The following is a 17,477-nucleotide window of genomic DNA, read 5'->3' as shown; positions in this document are numbered from 1 at the left end:
TTGGTGAGCATACCAGTTTAATATCTTGCAACAGTAATGTATGGGGCTCACTATGTATAAACATATGGCCGTAACCTGAGGGAACGGGCCCACTTGTCGGATGGTGGCAGTACTTTCCTTTGACAACTGGGTCTCACACTCCTGCAGGAGGACGCACAATAAACTGTTTTAACTATAAGAAGCTGGTCTCCCGAGTTTTATTCAGATTTGACGTTAGCACTAATGAGGATCTTGCAGCTGAAACAGACCAACCTGTTTCCAGGTTTAAAGTCAGGTGATCACAGCCAGCCCATGCAACCCAAGACAAGTTTGAATGCCTCGTTTCACCATACATGTGCTATTAGTTTCCTCTGATGAAGGAAACTGAGTTCAAGCTTCATTTTAAAATATGAGCTCATGATCAGCACTGAGACTCTAATGTACTTTTGTGTCCATAGAAGTGTAGTTCAGATAACATGTTTGGACAAAGACTGTATACTTCTGCTGAGGTGGTTGTAATTTTGCCTAATTAAGTTTTCTTTCATTTCTTTTAAGTTGCAATTATTACTTTTTTTCTTTATACTTTAAAGATTATCGAATGAACTATTGTTTTATGTCTGCTTCTTTGGAAATGGTCGATATTGCAGCACATGCTGTGTTAAAAAGGGCAAGGCTTCATGTGGAAAGTATATGCTGATACGGTTGTACAATTATGAAATGGATTAATTGCACAGCTGATAATTAAGGGTTTGTTTCTATTTTTCCAAACAGACACAAACATCTGGTTCGCTGCAAAGTGATCACTCAGAACTACTCCTACTCCCTTCTTATTGTCAGCAACAGGATATTATGGGATACCATTCACAACCTCAGCAAAGACCACATGTTCAGCGACTTTCTGAATCATCGAATGTGTAACATACTTACCAAAAAAATTATACTTCAAAACCCCGAATAAAAGCAATGCCCATTCTTTTGGTTTAACAAACCTACAGCTAATTTGCTGTTTGTCTTTATGGTTAAGTACACTAAGTGTTTAAATTTAAATTTCAGAACACATCATGAGATTCAATAAAATTTCTATTTCTAGAAAATGGAAATAGAATGACATATCTGAAAGATTCATTCAGTTTGGAATTATGGGCCACAATGGTTGTTTTCACTCTCAGTTTTAGGGTTCATTCGTTGAGTTCACTTCTCAGCTCATTAGCATGATTGAATCAATAGTTCAGTGGTTACATTTTTCTCCATAATGGCGTTACTTTTATAACTGCAGTTGGAAATGACTTTGCTTCTCGGCAACACATTTCAGAAATCCTTGGGCTCTTCACTTGATTTTTCAACCGTGGACCATGTGTGCCAGGACTTCCACTGTACAATCTTAGATGAATTTCACAATCAAAACTATAACAGTTTTCCACAAATATACACAGATAGAGGTACTTAGCCAGAGATTTCTATACGCCCTTTCTAAATTTTGTTGATGTATTGCAACTTGAGAATCAAGTGATAGGAGAAAGATACACCCTTTGCACAAACTTGGCTTTTATGTTTGTCATGTAACCCTGTTTGTGTTATGAATTGAACATATCTTTTAATATTTCCTGTGGTAAAGTGTAATATTAGCTGATTTAAGGACACTTACTTTGGCCAAATCTTTCCAGCCCTGTGGGATGTGTTCATTTTAATTTTAATGTAACAATTATGAATTGAAAAAGAATTCTACAACACAGAACATTTAAAATGGTTTACTTTGTGCTGTATAACTTTCAGAAACATGCACTTTTTCTGATTTGTATGTTTTGTTAAAGCTGTATTTGTTACATAAAATTCTCTAAGTAAAATGTGGAAAAGAATTGTCTACATACAGATAATGTAATATATGAGTTATTTCTGTATAAATCATTCTTTGGAACAAAAGTGGATTTTAGTCTAATTTTGTATAAAATGCATAAAATCATTTCATTTTTGTTGGTGATCATTTTGTAATAAATAGTAATCATTGATAAGACTCAAATATGTTGTATACAGTAATGCATATTTATCACAACATACAATATGCTTGCATTTCCTGCACGCACATCCATAAAACGGATTCATAATCCAAAATCGCTCTGAATTTTTATCCTCGAGTTATGGGTACAATTATGACAGCAGCTTCTTCCCCGCTCTCCCATGATCCAAGTTCAAACACAACCGCCGTGATCCAGGGGGTGGTCAGAGGGAGAGGGTGCGGGAGAAGCGCGGGCATGGCCGCTGAGTGAAGGGGCGCAGTCCCGCCTCTTGCCCCGGAAGGCCTACCCAGACCGCACTTTAGCGACCGCCCTCCCGGCGCTTCTCCTTCCTTTCCGACGTCTCCCCGGCAGGGTGAGTAGGAGCGCCTGAGCGCGGCCGGTGTTATCCGCGTCCATCGGCTTGAGGAAGCGCCCGCCGACCACGGTAATGAGTCAATAATGAGTCCATCAGCGAGGCCGACTTCCTCCAGCGCCTATTTCTTTCCCGGCTGGTGGATTATCTGACTTTGGTGAACGGGACGGCCCGGGCCTCGGCCTCGGCCTCGCCTGCTGCAGGGAGCAGCCCCAGGCTTGGCCTGAGCTGTGAGATCGAGCCGGGGTCGTGTCCGCGGTACGATGATCTGGCCCGGCACCCAGTGTGAACGCTGACCATTCCCGTCGGCGACTGAGAGTGTAACTAACCTCCGTGTCCCCGAGTCTCACGCCCCGGAATCCTGTTTCTCTCTACAGATGGCTCCGGCAAAAAAAGGTGGAGAGAAAAAGAAGGGCCGCTCTGCCATTAACGAGGTGGTTACCAGGGAATATACGATAAATGTGCACAAGCGTATCCACGGAATGTAAGTAAAGAGTATTGTTAAAATGACTGAATTGCTGATTGGACATCTTTAGGAAGAGAAACAGAGTTGAAGTTTCACCTCACGAACTGATGCATTCTCATTTTACTGCCGTGGTTACCCCATACCTATTCTCCTTGCTTATCAAGAGTCGAAGGGACTTCGCCTTAAAAATAATCAGGCAGTTTCCTTTGAGGAAAAGTTGACAAGACTTGTAGCCTTCAGGAAAACGTTGTGTTTAGGAAATAGGCTACCATCGTTTCTAAATGGTCATGTCTACTTGGCTCAAGACTTGAGAGAAGAAATAGCTTATTGACTTTAATCCTCCCGTGGCCCTTGAGGATCTTGATTATTTCTCTTGTCCCCTTACACATTTTAAATTCCAGTAGTCCAATCCTGGCCTATCCATTCCAATTCTTCTGCAACAACATTCTACTAGGTATCAGTCTAATCAAACTCTGAACATATTAAACTTTACATGTATTGATATAAAATTCTTAATTTAGAATGCCTCAAATCTGCACAAGAGCAAGATTAGTTAGATGGATATAGACCAATGGTGAACTTTTTGAACAGTTCAGAATCAGATTTCGTATCACCGGCACGTTGTGAAATTTGTTAATTACTGGCTGCAATACATAATATAGGAAAAAATCAAATGCAGTAAGTTTCTATGTATATTAAATAGTTAAAAATTGTGCTAAAACCAGTAATATACTTCTGAAACCTGTGCAAAACAAGCTTAAAGAGGTGGCGAGATTATGAGTAATTCTGGCAGAACTTAAGCTTGTAGGGCAGGCTGGACAATGGCTAGCTTTTGAAAAATTGTATAGGTTGGGGCATTGAGGAAGCTGGCCAGACAGAATTTGGGGAGGGGTTAGGCAGTGGCTGTGTATTTTTTAACTTTGCAAATGCTGGAAATTCAGAGTAATACACAAGATGCTGGAGGAATTCAACAAGTCAGGCAACATCTATGAAGAGGAATGAACAGATAATTGTTTATTTTCCCTGCTGCTGCAATACAGTACATATTTGGATACATGGGGTGGGGGATTGTCTATGGCTTTGTACTGTTTGCCATGTATACCATTGAACAGGTTACCTTTATTTTTATCTTGAATATAAACCAGTTTATCTGCTAAATTAACACCTTTTGATTCACAATTATTTCAGAAATTTATCATGTAGCAGAATTTGAATAGATTGGAGGCTACACTGGTTTGAATTGTCCTTGGTTTTTATTATTAACAGTGTGGGCACTGCAATTGCAAACAAATAATTTGGAACTTTCTTTTGAAGTGGCTTTAAGAGGCGAGCTCCACGAGCCATCAAGGAGATACGAAAATTTGCTGTGAAGGAGATGGGCACTCCTGATGTGCGTATTGACACTCGCCTAAACAAGGCTGTTTGGGCTAAAGGTGTGAGGTATGTGACCAGTCACAAATAATTTCTCAAGCCAGTATTTTTTTATTTGAATTAGATTGGCTGTTCTTTAGTAATCATTCAGTGCAAGCCACTTCTAAAACTCAAAAACTTTGCTTTATCCAGGTCAATTATCGAGCCTTAAAGTGATGGAGTTAGAAAGCACAAAAAAGGCACAAATTTCCTATGCTGACCAAAATATCTGTCTGAGCTGCACATATTTGCCTGTGTTTAGCCCATGTCCCTCTAAATCTTTTCTATGTGTACCTGTCCAAAAGTCCTTTAAACATTGTAATCATACTAGCCTCTGCAGCTTTGCTTAGCAGCTCCTTCCACATACCCACTATCCCATGTTCTGTGCCCCTATCAAATTGTTCCCCTCTCAGCTAAATTTTGTTCAAGTTTAAACTCCCTGTTTCTGGGGAAATACGACCATCCGCTTTGTTGTCATGATTTTGTATTCTGGTGTCCCCCACTTTAAAAACGTTTGCTTTACGCCATTTCGGCTTAAGAAGGGTTTCATAGGAACACTCTACCTTTGTAAAGTGGGGGGGGGGGGCACCTGTACCTCTTTCAGCCTCTAAACTCTAGGGGGGTGGGGTGTTAATCTGTCCAGCCTTTCTTTAAACTCAAGCCCACTCGTACAAATAATATCTTCATGAGTCTTTTGTGCACAATGTTCTGTGTGGTCTCATCAACGACCACATAAGATGAATGATTGAATGTAGCCATAAATAAACAGCTTTGCCTGTCACCCACTGTGCTCTTAAGTGCATACTCGCTCTGGGGCACTTTATTAGGTACACCTGTACACCTATTCGTGAATGCAGTTATCTAGCCAATCTTGTGGCAGCAATTCAATGCATGAAAGCATGCAGATATGTTCAAGAGGTTTAGTTGTTCAAATCAAGCATCAGAAAGGGCAAGAAATTGATGTGGGTGACCATGGAATGAATGATGGTGCCAGCCGAGGGTACTGGTCCTCAATAGCCCTTGGGGATTCTGCCGTGTTTCTTTGCCCAGACTTAGAAAGAAAGGTGTGAGTATCTCCGAAACTGCTGATCTGGGATTTTCATGCACAAGTTTCTAGAGTTTGTGAGAATTGTAAGACTGGTTCAAAGTGACAGTTACTCAAGTTACAACAGTGGTGTGCAGAAGAGCCTCTCTGAATGCACTACATGAAACTTGAAGTGGATGGCTACAGCAGCAGAAGTCGTGCTGGGTCCCACTCCTGTGCCTAATAATGTGGCCACTGAGTGTAAATGACATAATAAACCCTGTGGCGCTCCACTGGTCGTGGGCCTCAAGATTGTAATAACTACTTTGAACTTTGCATTTTCCTCATGGTTTGTCATTGTAGCAGATTTAAGAGTTTTTTTTACCCAGATAATGTCATTAACAAATGTAAAAAGGGCACTGGTCCTCATTAGCCCTTGGGAATTCTGCCATGTGGTCTGTGCCCAGTCTTAGAAAGGAAGGTTTCCTCTTTTATTTATGTAGCTCAGTAAATTCTTTATCCGTACCCATATCTGTTGCTTGGACCATATAATTTTTGTTGCGTAGTACGTGTTACTTGTGCAGAAAGACTTCTGCTTTGAAAATAGGACCTTGTTGCCCTGGATGTTTTGCTCTGCATCCCTTGGGAACTGCTTGCCCAATCATTTCAGTCTCTACGTGCTTCCTGCATCTTGACATTTCTTTAGAAAATCATTTTGAATAGCATACAGTAAAATTTTGATAATCTGCTACACGACTATTTGGAAATCCTAGTGATTCTGGATCTGCCTCATCAGAAGGTGTCTATTTTCATTCTTCAGGTTCCCTCAGTTTGTCTAGTTCTGTTGACTGCCCCCTTGAAATTTACTGCCTGACATTAGAGAACATCCCCTAGGTCAGTGGTATGTCAAATTGATGTTTGGTTTGTTTAAATTTTTAATTCAAAGCAAAAATCGCTTGGTTAAAAATAAAATGCTAGTTAAAGTGAATCTTCGGAGAGAATTAATATTTCAGGTCTTTAGGCTGATGCCCAATACATTCACTGACAATGGCACACCCTACTCCATTCCCGGTTTAAAGCACACTATCAGTTTTATTCATATTTTCCTAAGCCTGATTTGGACTGTGCAGTTCAACGTGCCAATATAAAGTTATATTTTCTCCCCCCCACCAACAGGAACGTTCCATACCGCATTCGTGTGCGTTTGTCTAGAAAACGTAATGAGGATGAGGATTCCCCCAACAAACTCTACACATTGGTGACCTATGTTCCTGTCACAACATTCAAAGGTAAGAAGTTGATGCATTTAATTTCCCTGTGCTATTTTCTTTTTATCACTTTGGGCTGTACTGCACAATCCAGGTCTTCCACCCTACTTTGTTGGAGCAATTCAGATACTAAAATAACATTCAATTTACATAGTTCCTGCAATCAGTAACTGATGTTATGAAGGGGTAGCTTTGAGTTGGCTTTTAATGTCCAGTTACCTATGTCATGTTCTAACAGAACTGGGTATTATCACCATTAACAAGTTCTTTGAATCAGAATTTGGTGTTCTTTTACTCGCTGCAGTACAGGTTCCCAACCTTTTTTATGCCACGGAGCCTTGCCATTGAGGTGTCAGTGGATGCTAGGTTGGGAGCCCCTGCTATGCAGGTAAAGCTTTTTTGAATGACAGGTTTTTTTTTCTGTAAGATAAATATGCAGCTATAGATACTAGATTAGAAATTGAGATAAAATGTATATTGATTGAAATAGTAAATCCTACCGACTGCAAATTGGTAATTCATCTCTCTATCATCACTAGTCTCAATATTGGGGAGATTTGTGGAGTATGTTGTGGTAGTTTTTTTGAAATCAGGGAATTGTTAGAAGTGTAGTTGCAATACCTACAAGAAATAAAACCTAGGTTTATTTACTGGATAACAGTTCATAAGCAAACTATTAGAAGGTGAAAATTGTCTATTGGATAAGCTGCTGATAGTTGAATGACTTGAAGATTTTGATCAAGTTTTTATTCAATTGGATATCTGAAGTACATGCATTTTGTTTTTGCAGGTTTACAGACAGTCAACGTTGATGAAAACTGATCACACGTGATTTAAAAAAATAAAACAGTAACTTGACTTTCTGCCTGGTTGATCTGTTTAATACATTTACAAATGATACAGCTATAAAATTGAAATCACATGCAGACAAAACTTACAAAAATGAATTTATTCAAAAGTGCATAAACTCAGTATATTTGACATTTCACCCAACATGAAACACACACATAGTTTCAACTGCCAGCGCTGAAACAAGTCTACTGGGCTAGTGGATAGTCAGGTTAATTCTCTGTTGGTACTGATTTGCTTTAGCATGTAGAAGTTTACTTTTTATAGCTACGGATTTCTCAAAGAAGTTCACAAGGCATTGCTCAGTCAGTAGTGAAGCCAAAATTTGCTCAAAAGACACATTCCAGTCGTCTACTCCAGGCTGTGAGAGGGGATTATTGTTCATGTGTATATTCTCTTCAAATACAGTGTCATTTGCATCTGTGGGCGTTAGAAGCTCTGATCCTTTAGAACTTGGCAGTTCCGACAAACTGTTTGAACTGCGTATTCTTTGTCCTACTTCCCCAATCTGCAGTAGAAGAGTTGTGACTGTTGCAATCGCTTGGTAAAGATTATTCTCTTCAGGATCTTCTCGAAACATGCTGTACATTGATTTGCAAAACTGGATAAACTCTCTCTGCAGGAGAACAGATTGTTCCATGCACAAGGTATTACAACCAAATTCAAAACAATTCCAAACAAGATTTCTAGAGTTAGCAATAGGCCTAGTAGTAAATTAAAATTAAATTTACTTGGTGATCTGTAGTTAGTATAGTACCAATTGTTAATGCAGCAGTATGCTCAATTTGTTTTTGCTATACTCCTAAAAATCAAGATTGAGACAATATGGAATAAGGCAGCAAGTTAAATTTAAAATGTTGACAATTGATTTTGAGTAGCTTTCAGAGTGTATGAAGTAACAGTACAAGCAAATGATTCAATTTAAGAGGCAGGAGCAGTAAGCTAACATTAGGATGGATCTGAAAGCTGTGACCAAGCATCTCATCATGAAATATAAACTGAATAGCCAAAATGACTTAAAATTGGGAGAAGGGGGTTGGGAAGTGCTTGAATTTAGTGCAATAATAGTTCTACAAGAGAACAAAAACTGTATTTGAGGGATTAAAGGAGAAAACCAGAGTTGAGATCCAAAAGTGGGTGTCTTAAGGATTTCCCTGTATTTCCCACATAAAATTTTCATTACACCTTGCATTTAGATTTTGTTTTAAAGACTTGGAAACTTTACTGTCACTAATGTTGCTTCTCCAAGAGTATTATAAACAATTATACGTACCTGGTTCATCAGAGAAAGATCTTTTGTAACTTCTTTAGTCTTAACTAAATCTTGAAGCATTTGTTTCAGCTGATGTTGGTGATCAATTGCTTCACCTTGTGGAGGATATAATCCATAATTAAAGGAAACAAGAACCACAAATTTGGCAACGTTAACCATTTGCTACAAGTCATTCTTTTAAACTGGGGGTGGATTTGGGGATGTGGTTCACTTCACTTAACATTACCCAAGGATATTCTAAAGTATATCTACCACTTAAAAATGGTGAACATGACTGCTTTGCACCAGTATTTTCCAAAGACCAACTATCAAATCAAGGACAGACCTTCACCAGAATAAATGCAAGTAATTTAACAATAATGGAAGAAATGATACTAAAGGGGATCAAATTCCTTAGGTCAGACAGTTTTAAAGCAAATGAGAACACTGCAGGTGTCTTTCTCTTCAGAAACCATATAGAAGGTTAGAAGGATTCGTGCCACACAAATGCTGGGCAGTGAAGATCTCCCAACAAGAGAACAAAATGGCTTTACTACTTGAGTTTGCTTCTAACAATATCTTCAAAACCGGATATTCATACCAGAAACTGAAAAGAAGTAGCTGTGTGCTTAAAGAGCAAGTCGGAGGTCAGGAATCCTGTGGAGAACAACTCATCTAATTTCCCAAAGCCTGTTGATTTACAAGACTCGGGTCAGAAGCATGAAGGAATGCTCTGTCCTGATGAAGGGTCTAAACCTGAAATGTTGACTCTTATCCATAGATTCTGCCTGGTCTGCTGAGTTCCTTCAACATTTTGTGTGTATTGCTTTGATTTCCAGCATCTGTATATGTCAATGCTCCCTACTTGCCTGGATGAGTGCAGATTCAAACAATACTCGAGCTAGACAGTTCTGGGCACAGCAGCCAAGTGAACGAGGTTCCATCCACAACCACTGATGCACAGTCGCAGCAGTCTGGCCCATCTATAGGATGCACTGCAGAAACTCCCAATGACTCCTTCAGTAGTATCTTCCAAACCCATAACCACTACCAGCAAGGATGAGCAGTAAAAACATTATCTGATCAGTTTATAAAAATTATCAGATCTGGTAGTTTCCATGTACAGCACTTTCTAAAAATAGTCTAGAAATTAGTGTCGGCTTTCTCAGTACAGTAGTGAAGTTACTAAACAGGATTGCAAATTCTCCTTCCTTGCCTGGATGAGTATTTTCTTCAGCACTCATTCACTGGATCCATTTGTGGAACTTTGTCCCATCAACTAATTTAATCCATCAGGTAGAATTCAGCAACTCAACCTAATTCATTGGTTATGAGATTGCTTAACTCTGCTTATTACATGTTGCTGCTGTTTAGTTCACAACCATTCCTGTATAAGTTGGAACTAGTGTTGCTCCCAGAAAGCCCTTCTGTACTTACAAGCATCCAATTTTCAGTTCTCTCTAACTCAATCTACCATCACCTTCTACTATTGAATCCCAGAAGACACCTTCAACCATTCTGATATTCTCTTCCCAAATACATCCCCCTCATCCAAAACTGCTGCTTTCAATTCTGCAACCCCAACCCCCCTCCAAACATATCATGAAAACTCATATGTTTATCTGTCATAATTAAACAAGGACAGAGTTAAACACCAGCATGTCTTCATTTTCCACTGTGGCCTTAGCTTTGCTGTGTCACCCCTTCTCGTTGCCTAGCATTACAAGCTGTCCCTTCAGAATTCCTCTTCTACACAAAACAACTTCACATTTTAGCAAAAATAGAATCATTACACCGAAATTTTAAACATGTCACTAAAGTCAATCATTTTCCCTTATTTCATTTGCATGAGTCTAGAAACACTGCACATTGTATAAAAAGCTGTTGCAAAGAACCATTTAGAATGAGATGTTGAATGAATTTTGTAACAGTAAATTATTTAAAAGCAAGCGATAACATTTCCTCTATTTTTCCACACGTGTGCACACAGACAACATAGGCGGCTGAGGAGAGGATGTTTCTTCTTGTGAGAGAACCTAGAATTATGGGAAATCCCTTGAAAAATATGAGATCACCTAATTAAGACTGGTGCAGAGAAGTGCAGTTTCACCCATACCCACCCCCAAGTATTGAGTGTTATTGAATATATTTTTAAGACAGAAAAAGTTGGATTTTGGAAAGGATAGGGATGAAAGGCTGCCACAGGCACATGAGAATGGTAGGCCAGATCAGCTATTACGTTGTTAGAAAGCAGGCTGGAGAGGCCACGTTCCAGCTTCTGCTCCTAACTCATTCAGTCATGTCACTGACCCAAGGGGGGCATCGCAGACACGTCAAGAATAAAGGTATACTTGCTATTTGATTTGCTAAAATAGTCCGATTGAATACTTGAAATGAAGGTAGTTCTCAGAGGAGAAAAGCTGGTTGTGTCATCCTCACTGCAAGCTGGAAAAGAAAGACTGAATTTCAATCAAATCATATAAAAGATCCTCAAGCAATAAACCTGCAAAGTAGTATTTTGAAGTCCACAAGTTATTACAATTTTAATGACATGGTATTCTTATTCAGACAGAAATGAACTTGCAAAGGTTTTTGCAAGTTGAATGCCTTGCTTTTAAGTCACTGCTTTCTGGTGTAGCTGATAATGCAGAATCCATGAATAACAACTATAGTCATCTATTTCCATGGATTTGTTTTTGTCCCTTCATTATATGCATCATAGTTCATGAAGAATTTACTTAAGTAACAGAAATAGACACATCACACTTTCCCAAATCATTCCTGTAGGTATGTGGAGGAAGAATTTCAGTAGTGAAAAATGTTAGAGGGTCAGGTTTCTTGGCACTTTTTCTATCCCTGGTGCTGATTGAAACAAAGTTGGAAGTTGAAAGCAAGAATACAGCTACATTACTGTTGAACCATCTTCCTTATCAAAGGCTTTTCCCTGTTGTACAAGCCATATCAATTCAACTGGATTGCAGAGATGTAACAACTTCCATAATTAATTTCACTCATAGCATAAATATTACTTATGCCATATTGCAAAGCACTTTTATCAGTATTATTGCAGGGTTTATTGGTTCTGCAAGAATGAGCACATTCCAAAGACCATAAGACCCAGGAGCAGAATCAGGCCATTTGGCCCATCGAGTCTGCTTTGCCATTCAATAATGGCTGATCCTTTCCTCCTCTCCTCAGTCCTACTCCCCGCCTTCTCCCAGTAACCTCTGATTCCGTGTTCAATCAAGAACCTATCAAGCTCCGCCTTAAATACACCCAATGACCAGGCCTCCACAATTTCCCGCAGTAATAAATTCCACAAATTCACCACTCTCTGGCTCAAGAGATTTCTCCACATCAGTTTTAAATGGACCCCCCCCCCCCCATCTCAAGGCTGTGGCCTCTTCTCCTTGACTCCCCCACCATGGGAAACATACTTTCCACATCTACTCTGTATAGGCCTTTCAACATTCAAAAAGTTTCAATGAGATGACCCCCTCATCCTTCTAAATTTCAGTCAGTGCAGACCCAGAGTCATAAAACTTCCCTCATATGATAATCCTTTCCTTCCCAGAGTCATCCTTGTGAACCTCCTCTGAACCCTCTCCAATGCCAGCACATCTTTTAGATGAGCCCAAACCTGTTCACTATACTCAAGTATTGTAGCCTCAGCATCACATCTCAATCTTGTATTCTAGACGTCTTGAAATGAACGCTAACATTACATTTACCCTCCTCATCACCAGCTCAACCTACAAGTCAATCTTCAAGGGTGTTTTGCACAAGGACTCCCAACTCCCTTTGCAATTCGGATTTTTGTATTTTCTCCGCGTTTAGAAAATAGTCTGCACTTTTATTTCTATTACTAAAGTGTATGACCATGCATTTTCCAACATTGTATTTCATTTGCCACCCTCTTGCCCATTCTCCTAATCCGTCTAAGTCCTTTTGGAGATTTCCTATTTCCTCAACACTACCTGCCCCTCCACCAATCTTCGTATCATCTACAATCCTGGCAACAAAGCCATATATTCCCTCATCTAAATCATTAATATACAGTGTAAAAAGAAGTGGTCCCAACAGGTTTTCCCTGTGGAAAACCACTAGTCACTGGCAGCCAACCAGAAAATGATCATTTTGTTCCCACTCGCTGCCTCCTACCATCAGTCAATGCTCTAACCATGCAAGTGACTTTACTGTAACACCATGGGCTCTTAACTTGGTAAACAGCTTCATGTGTGGCACCTTGTCAGAGACCTGAAAATCCAAATATACAACATCCACTGCATCTCCTTTATCTGTACTACATGTAATCTCTTCAAAGAATTCCAACAGGTTCATCAGGTAAGATTTTTCCTTAAGAAACCCATGTTGACTTTGTCCTGAGGCTCCAAGTACTCCATAATCTCATCCTTAACAACTGACTGCCAACATCTTCCCAAGCACTGAGGTCAGGTTATAAATTCCTTTCTGCTGCCTCACTCCTTTCTTAAAGACTGGAATGACATTTGCAATTTCCAGTCCTCCTGCACCAAAGCGTGCCCAAGCTCAGAAGACCAGACCGGTTGACAGAGCTGGGGATAACATTGTATGAATGGACAGCAACATTAGAATCTATGAACTGAGAATGAGACAAGATCAGAGGTGGAGAGTTCATGGAATTGTACAGGCTAGGGTCTTGCCACAATGGTTTTGCAAGAGTTTTTTTTGGGGGGGGGGGGTGTTAATCATAGGATAACATCTTCTACCTGGTATTTCAAGTACAAATAAGCTAAAATCACAGGTACTATCAGTAATGTTAGGCATTCAGCACAGAATCTGTATAATAACAAAATTCTAAATAAAAATTGACTGATACAGATTGAGTCAACTTTTTCAAATAAGGGTTCTTTTTCAGACTTTTAGTCAAAAGTTGTTTTACCTGGTGGAATGTGGAGTCTGTACAACAGTCTGAGATTTTCACTGAATTCACCATAGTACATTACATCTATATAAGAAATTAGAACAATTATTCAATGTGTCCACTAACACTGATGATTCTAAGAGTTTGGTTCAGAAAATATCAAAAAGAGTAACGTATGTTAAAGTGAAAGAAATGGAAGAAGTTTTACCCAAACAGCTGACCAGCTCTTTGAAGTCAATGAGAGAATCTGCATCTTCATCAAACAGTCGAAATGCTCTCTGGGCCAGATCATGAGTATGGGCACCCCATGTCCATGGACTCAGAAGACAGAAAAGGCTACAGAACTGGAAACTATTTATTCTGTATTGTTCCAGATATGGGAGGCTGGGGTCATGGTGCAGTGCTGCTGAACCGTTTCCACCCCAGTAACAACTTAAAAGATGTTCTCTCTAATTAAAAAGAAGAAAATGGGAAATTTTATCAGGAGGCTTACATTTAGAATTGTTTAAAGTTTTACATAGGAAAATCCAACCAAATATTTGCAATTCGATTTGTTTTTCTTAACCTCTTTGCAGTCTAGAGAGTTCCACATTTACTGCCCACCCACTTTAGCCGCTGTTTCCTTAAATCATCGAGTTCTGATCTGCTTACAAGAGTCAGATAACTTGTCAGTAAACCAAAGCACACATTTTCTCTGCAGTGGCAGTAATGGAGATGGTTCCAAATTCCTCTATTTATAGGAGCAATTAATAATCCACATGTGCATGTAAGGGTAATAGAATTCTCTTGGGAACATTTACTGCATGGTACAATAGATGAAAATCCCTCCCAAAAAAAATTGCAGAAATCTGAATCAAAAGCTGGAAGTCCTGGGAACACACAGCATGTCAGAGCGTACCTGTGAAAAGAAAAGCAGAACCAATAGTTCTAGGTATAATGCTTTTCGAACAGAAAAATGAGCTTATTTTCCTTTTTCACAAATGCTGCCTGATCTGCTGTGTTTCTATTTCTGTTACTAGTTTCAGTTTGCACATTAGTAACTGTAATTAGTCTGTAACTTAAAAGGTGCCAATATATAATTAACTCCCCTAACTCTCCTGTCACCCACCTACACTAGTGGTAATTTACAGGAGCCAATTAACCTGGCAGCACATCTTGGGAGATGGGAGGTGCTGGTGGCCTCCTGCAAACACAGGGTCTCAAAGAGAATGTGCAAACTCCCTACAGCCAACACGAGGTCAGAACCAAATCCAGGCCGAAGGAGTCAGAGACCAGCTGTGCCAATCTCATTTAAAACTTTAGAAACCCATTCTAACTCCTGAATTCTGTAAAAGCCAAGGCGTAAGATTATTATGTCAGTTTATTTCACACTAGCAATATTTTAAAAATACTTTAAAAATAACAATTACATTATCTTCTAAATTTTAGAAGACAGAAACTGATCCCAAATACAAAATTACAGTGCTCATTAACAAACTCACCTTAAATAGGTCATAGATTTCTCCAAGATCTTCAGTACTAAATGAAACATCAGGTGCCACGACTCTGAGCTACAATATACATTAATATTAAATTACTCATTGGGCCTTCCTTTAACTTCAAAAGCAAACAACTTGAAAATAAATCAATTTAGTATGGTACAGAATTCGCAAGCTTCAATCCCATCAGCCATACGTGAACCCCCTATCTGCTTGACTAATATGTCTCCTCATAGTTAAGAGAAGCTTATTGCCTGTAATTGTTCCTTCTCCACATTCATTAACTTCTTTAGCCTCAAATTCCTGGTTAATTCATTTTGTTCATTAATCCATGGGATCCCACTAATACTTCACTCTTACCTGATTCTGCGAGGTTATTAAAATTCATTATTACACAGAACTTTTGTACTTAAATGTTGCATGCCACATTGTTACACGAGTTCACAGCCACCTCTTCCTGTATATCAGTAATGTTTATGTATGTGCGATTAATGTAAACTGGTTGGACTCCATGAACTGAAGGGGTAGTTTTCTTGCCCTCTTATCAGGGAGGTAAATGAGGAAAGACAACTTGTTGCCAAAGCTGCAGAATTATTTAAAAGGAAATGCTATCTTCAGGCTTATTGTCAGTATTAATAACTTGGAGCTCACAGCGCTTATCTGATACTTGTTTAAAGCTCAATAATAGTAGTTCTTATGAACTGCATTTACCAAAACGTTACATTGATATTTTCTTTTTCTGAAGAAAAATGCGAACACAGGCATATTAATGAATCTGGGCTGGAAGTACAATATTAGTATATAATATGCAATGCTGTTAATATAGTAAATTGTTTTAAAACTAAAGCATTTACATAATAGTATACAATGGAAGGTGCTGGATTAAACTTTGAAGCCTAAAACTTGGTTGCTAGGTCAAGAGTATTGAAGGAATTTCAAAGTGAAGTCTTCACCAAAATGCACTGCAACAAGATCTTCAACAATCAATACAGTGAACAATAAGTTTGAATTCAAATGATTTGTCAAATCTAGATCAAATATGTAGAAAGTTCTTCTAATTATTAAGCTTTACTTAATGATTAATAAACCCTTCTGTCATGAGATTTTACTTCCGACCCCAAAGAATAATCCTATATAAACTTATTTGGCATAGTAGCTTCATTTGGCAATATGTAGTACATGAATCAGAAACCACGTGTGAAATGCAGAACTATGTACTTTATAATGATTTAAATGAATGATCCCCTTCCACCTCCTTAAATTGCATCATGAACACTTACCACATTTTCTTTAGTGGTATCCTCCAATTGCTGCAAAACTCTTATTCTGTGTCTGCAGCGCATTTGCTCAATTTGTCCAACGTGAATATCTCCAAATTTCTGCATATTTGACAAAAACAAATTTGAGAGAACTTAAAATGTAGCAGAATGAGGTCCAGCTCAAGTCAAAGAGGGCCTTTTCTGGTCGACTGCTGATGTTTGCATGCCAGCAAAGTTTAAAGCTTAATGAGGCTCATTAATAACCAACACCATAACCACAAACCTACAGGAGAGATAAGCAAACCAGTGGTAGCATCCTCTCACAGACCAACATCCTCAGCGCCATAGGTTCTATTTAAATTCAGCCAACTCTCTATTTTGAGCTCTGTCTTGGCAAGAGATTATTTGATGGACAGAGGGAGTGATTCAAGAATATTCTCAAAAAAGAATATGATAACATCTCCACTGACTCATGGGAATACCAAAATTCTATATTCTGGAATGGTTCCGGAGCAGTGGAAGATTGTAATTGTCACTCCACTCTTTGTAAGAAAGGAAAGAAGCGAAACTAGGAAGTTATAGGCCAGTTAGCCTAACTTCAGTGGTTGGGAAGATGTTGGAGTCTGTTATTAAGGATGAGGTTTCAGTGTACTATGAAGCACGTGATAAAATAGGCCGAAGTCAGCGTGGTTTCCTTAAAGGGAAATCTTGCCTGACATATCTTTAGGAATCCTTTGAGGAAATAACAGTGTCAGTGGATGTTGTTTACTTGGATTTTCAGAAGGCCTTTGACAAGGTGCTGCACATGAGGCCGCTTAACAAAAGAGTGCATGGTATTACAGGGAAGATACTAGCATGGATAGAAGCTTGGTTGACTGGCAGTTGGCAAAGATTAGGAATAAAGGGGGCCTTTTCTGGTCGACTGCCGATGTTTGCATACCAGCAAAATTTAAAGCTTGATGAGGATCATTAATAATAATGAAAATAACAAAAATAGGAAAACAAAGCTAAAAAGTTAAATGGTAACAAACAAAATCAAGCAAGTTTTACTGCAGCTAAACACCATGGTTAAGAAAAGGTACATGCTCAGCCAATACAAGGTAGCCCTCATTGCCAGTCAAGGGTGGACATGGACATCCAAGTACAAACTTAGCCAAGTATGAAAACATTATCCCCCAGTGTTCACATTTTGCACATCTTGGAAACACAAAGCTACTGCATT

The 17,477-nt window shown here is 39.0% G+C and overlaps 3 protein-coding genes across 14 annotated transcripts in view; 2 read left to right on the top strand and 1 right to left on the bottom strand.

Annotated features, from left to right (window-relative positions):
- Window positions 1-1,990, top strand: part of LOC132391364 (neuronal PAS domain-containing protein 2-like) — a 122,156-nt gene extending 120,166 nt beyond the window's left edge. For all 10 annotated transcript variants that reach the window (XM_059964442.1, XM_059964441.1, XM_059964440.1 and 7 more), the window contains one exon: window positions 751-1,990. In XM_059964442.1, coding sequence (XP_059820425.1) covers window positions 751-897 — 147 coding nt within the window. In that variant the 3' untranslated portion in view covers window positions 898-1,990. The remainder of the gene's footprint in view (window positions 1-750) is intronic.
- A 227-nt stretch (window positions 1,991-2,217) lies between these two features.
- rpl31 (ribosomal protein L31) lies at window positions 2,218-7,377 on the top strand. Of its 2 annotated transcripts, none has more exons than XM_059964456.1 (5): window positions 2,218-2,346; window positions 2,724-2,830; window positions 4,127-4,252; window positions 6,423-6,535; window positions 7,305-7,377. In XM_059964456.1, exons 2-5 carry the CDS (start codon window positions 2,724-2,726, stop codon window positions 7,334-7,336), a joined length of 378 nt encoding a protein of 125 aa, XP_059820439.1. In that variant the 5' UTR covers window positions 2,218-2,346; the 3' UTR covers window positions 7,337-7,377. The 2 variants fall into 2 exon arrangements, with proteins under 2 accessions (XP_059820439.1, XP_059820440.1); XM_059964457.1 differs by having other exon boundaries at window positions 2,314-2,418.
- Window positions 7,378-7,444: 67 nt separating this feature from the next.
- LOC132391363 (TBC1 domain family member 8) overlaps window positions 7,445-17,477 on the bottom strand; it is a 101,538-nt gene continuing 91,505 nt past the window's right edge. For both annotated transcript variants that reach the window (XM_059964437.1, XM_059964438.1), the window contains exons 14-20: window positions 16,277-16,375; window positions 15,000-15,068; window positions 13,727-13,967; window positions 13,537-13,602; window positions 10,971-11,060; window positions 8,637-8,731; window positions 7,445-7,979 (exon numbers count right to left, since the gene is read on the bottom strand). In XM_059964437.1, the coding sequence (XP_059820420.1) occupies window positions 7,560-7,979; window positions 8,637-8,731; window positions 10,971-11,060; window positions 13,537-13,602; window positions 13,727-13,967; window positions 15,000-15,068; window positions 16,277-16,375 (1,080 nt within the window). In that variant the 3' untranslated portion in view covers window positions 7,445-7,559. The remainder of the gene's footprint in view (window positions 7,980-8,636; window positions 8,732-10,970; window positions 11,061-13,536; window positions 13,603-13,726; window positions 13,968-14,999; window positions 15,069-16,276; window positions 16,376-17,477) is intronic.

The sequence above is a fragment of the Hypanus sabinus genome, chromosome 3 (assembly GCF_030144855.1).
Source record: "Hypanus sabinus isolate sHypSab1 chromosome 3, sHypSab1.hap1, whole genome shotgun sequence".
In the NCBI taxonomy this organism is placed as follows: Eukaryota; Metazoa; Chordata; class Chondrichthyes; order Myliobatiformes; family Dasyatidae; genus Hypanus; species Hypanus sabinus.
The sequence above is the reverse complement of the archived record's forward strand: the minus strand, read 5'-3'. Positions and strand labels throughout refer to the sequence as shown.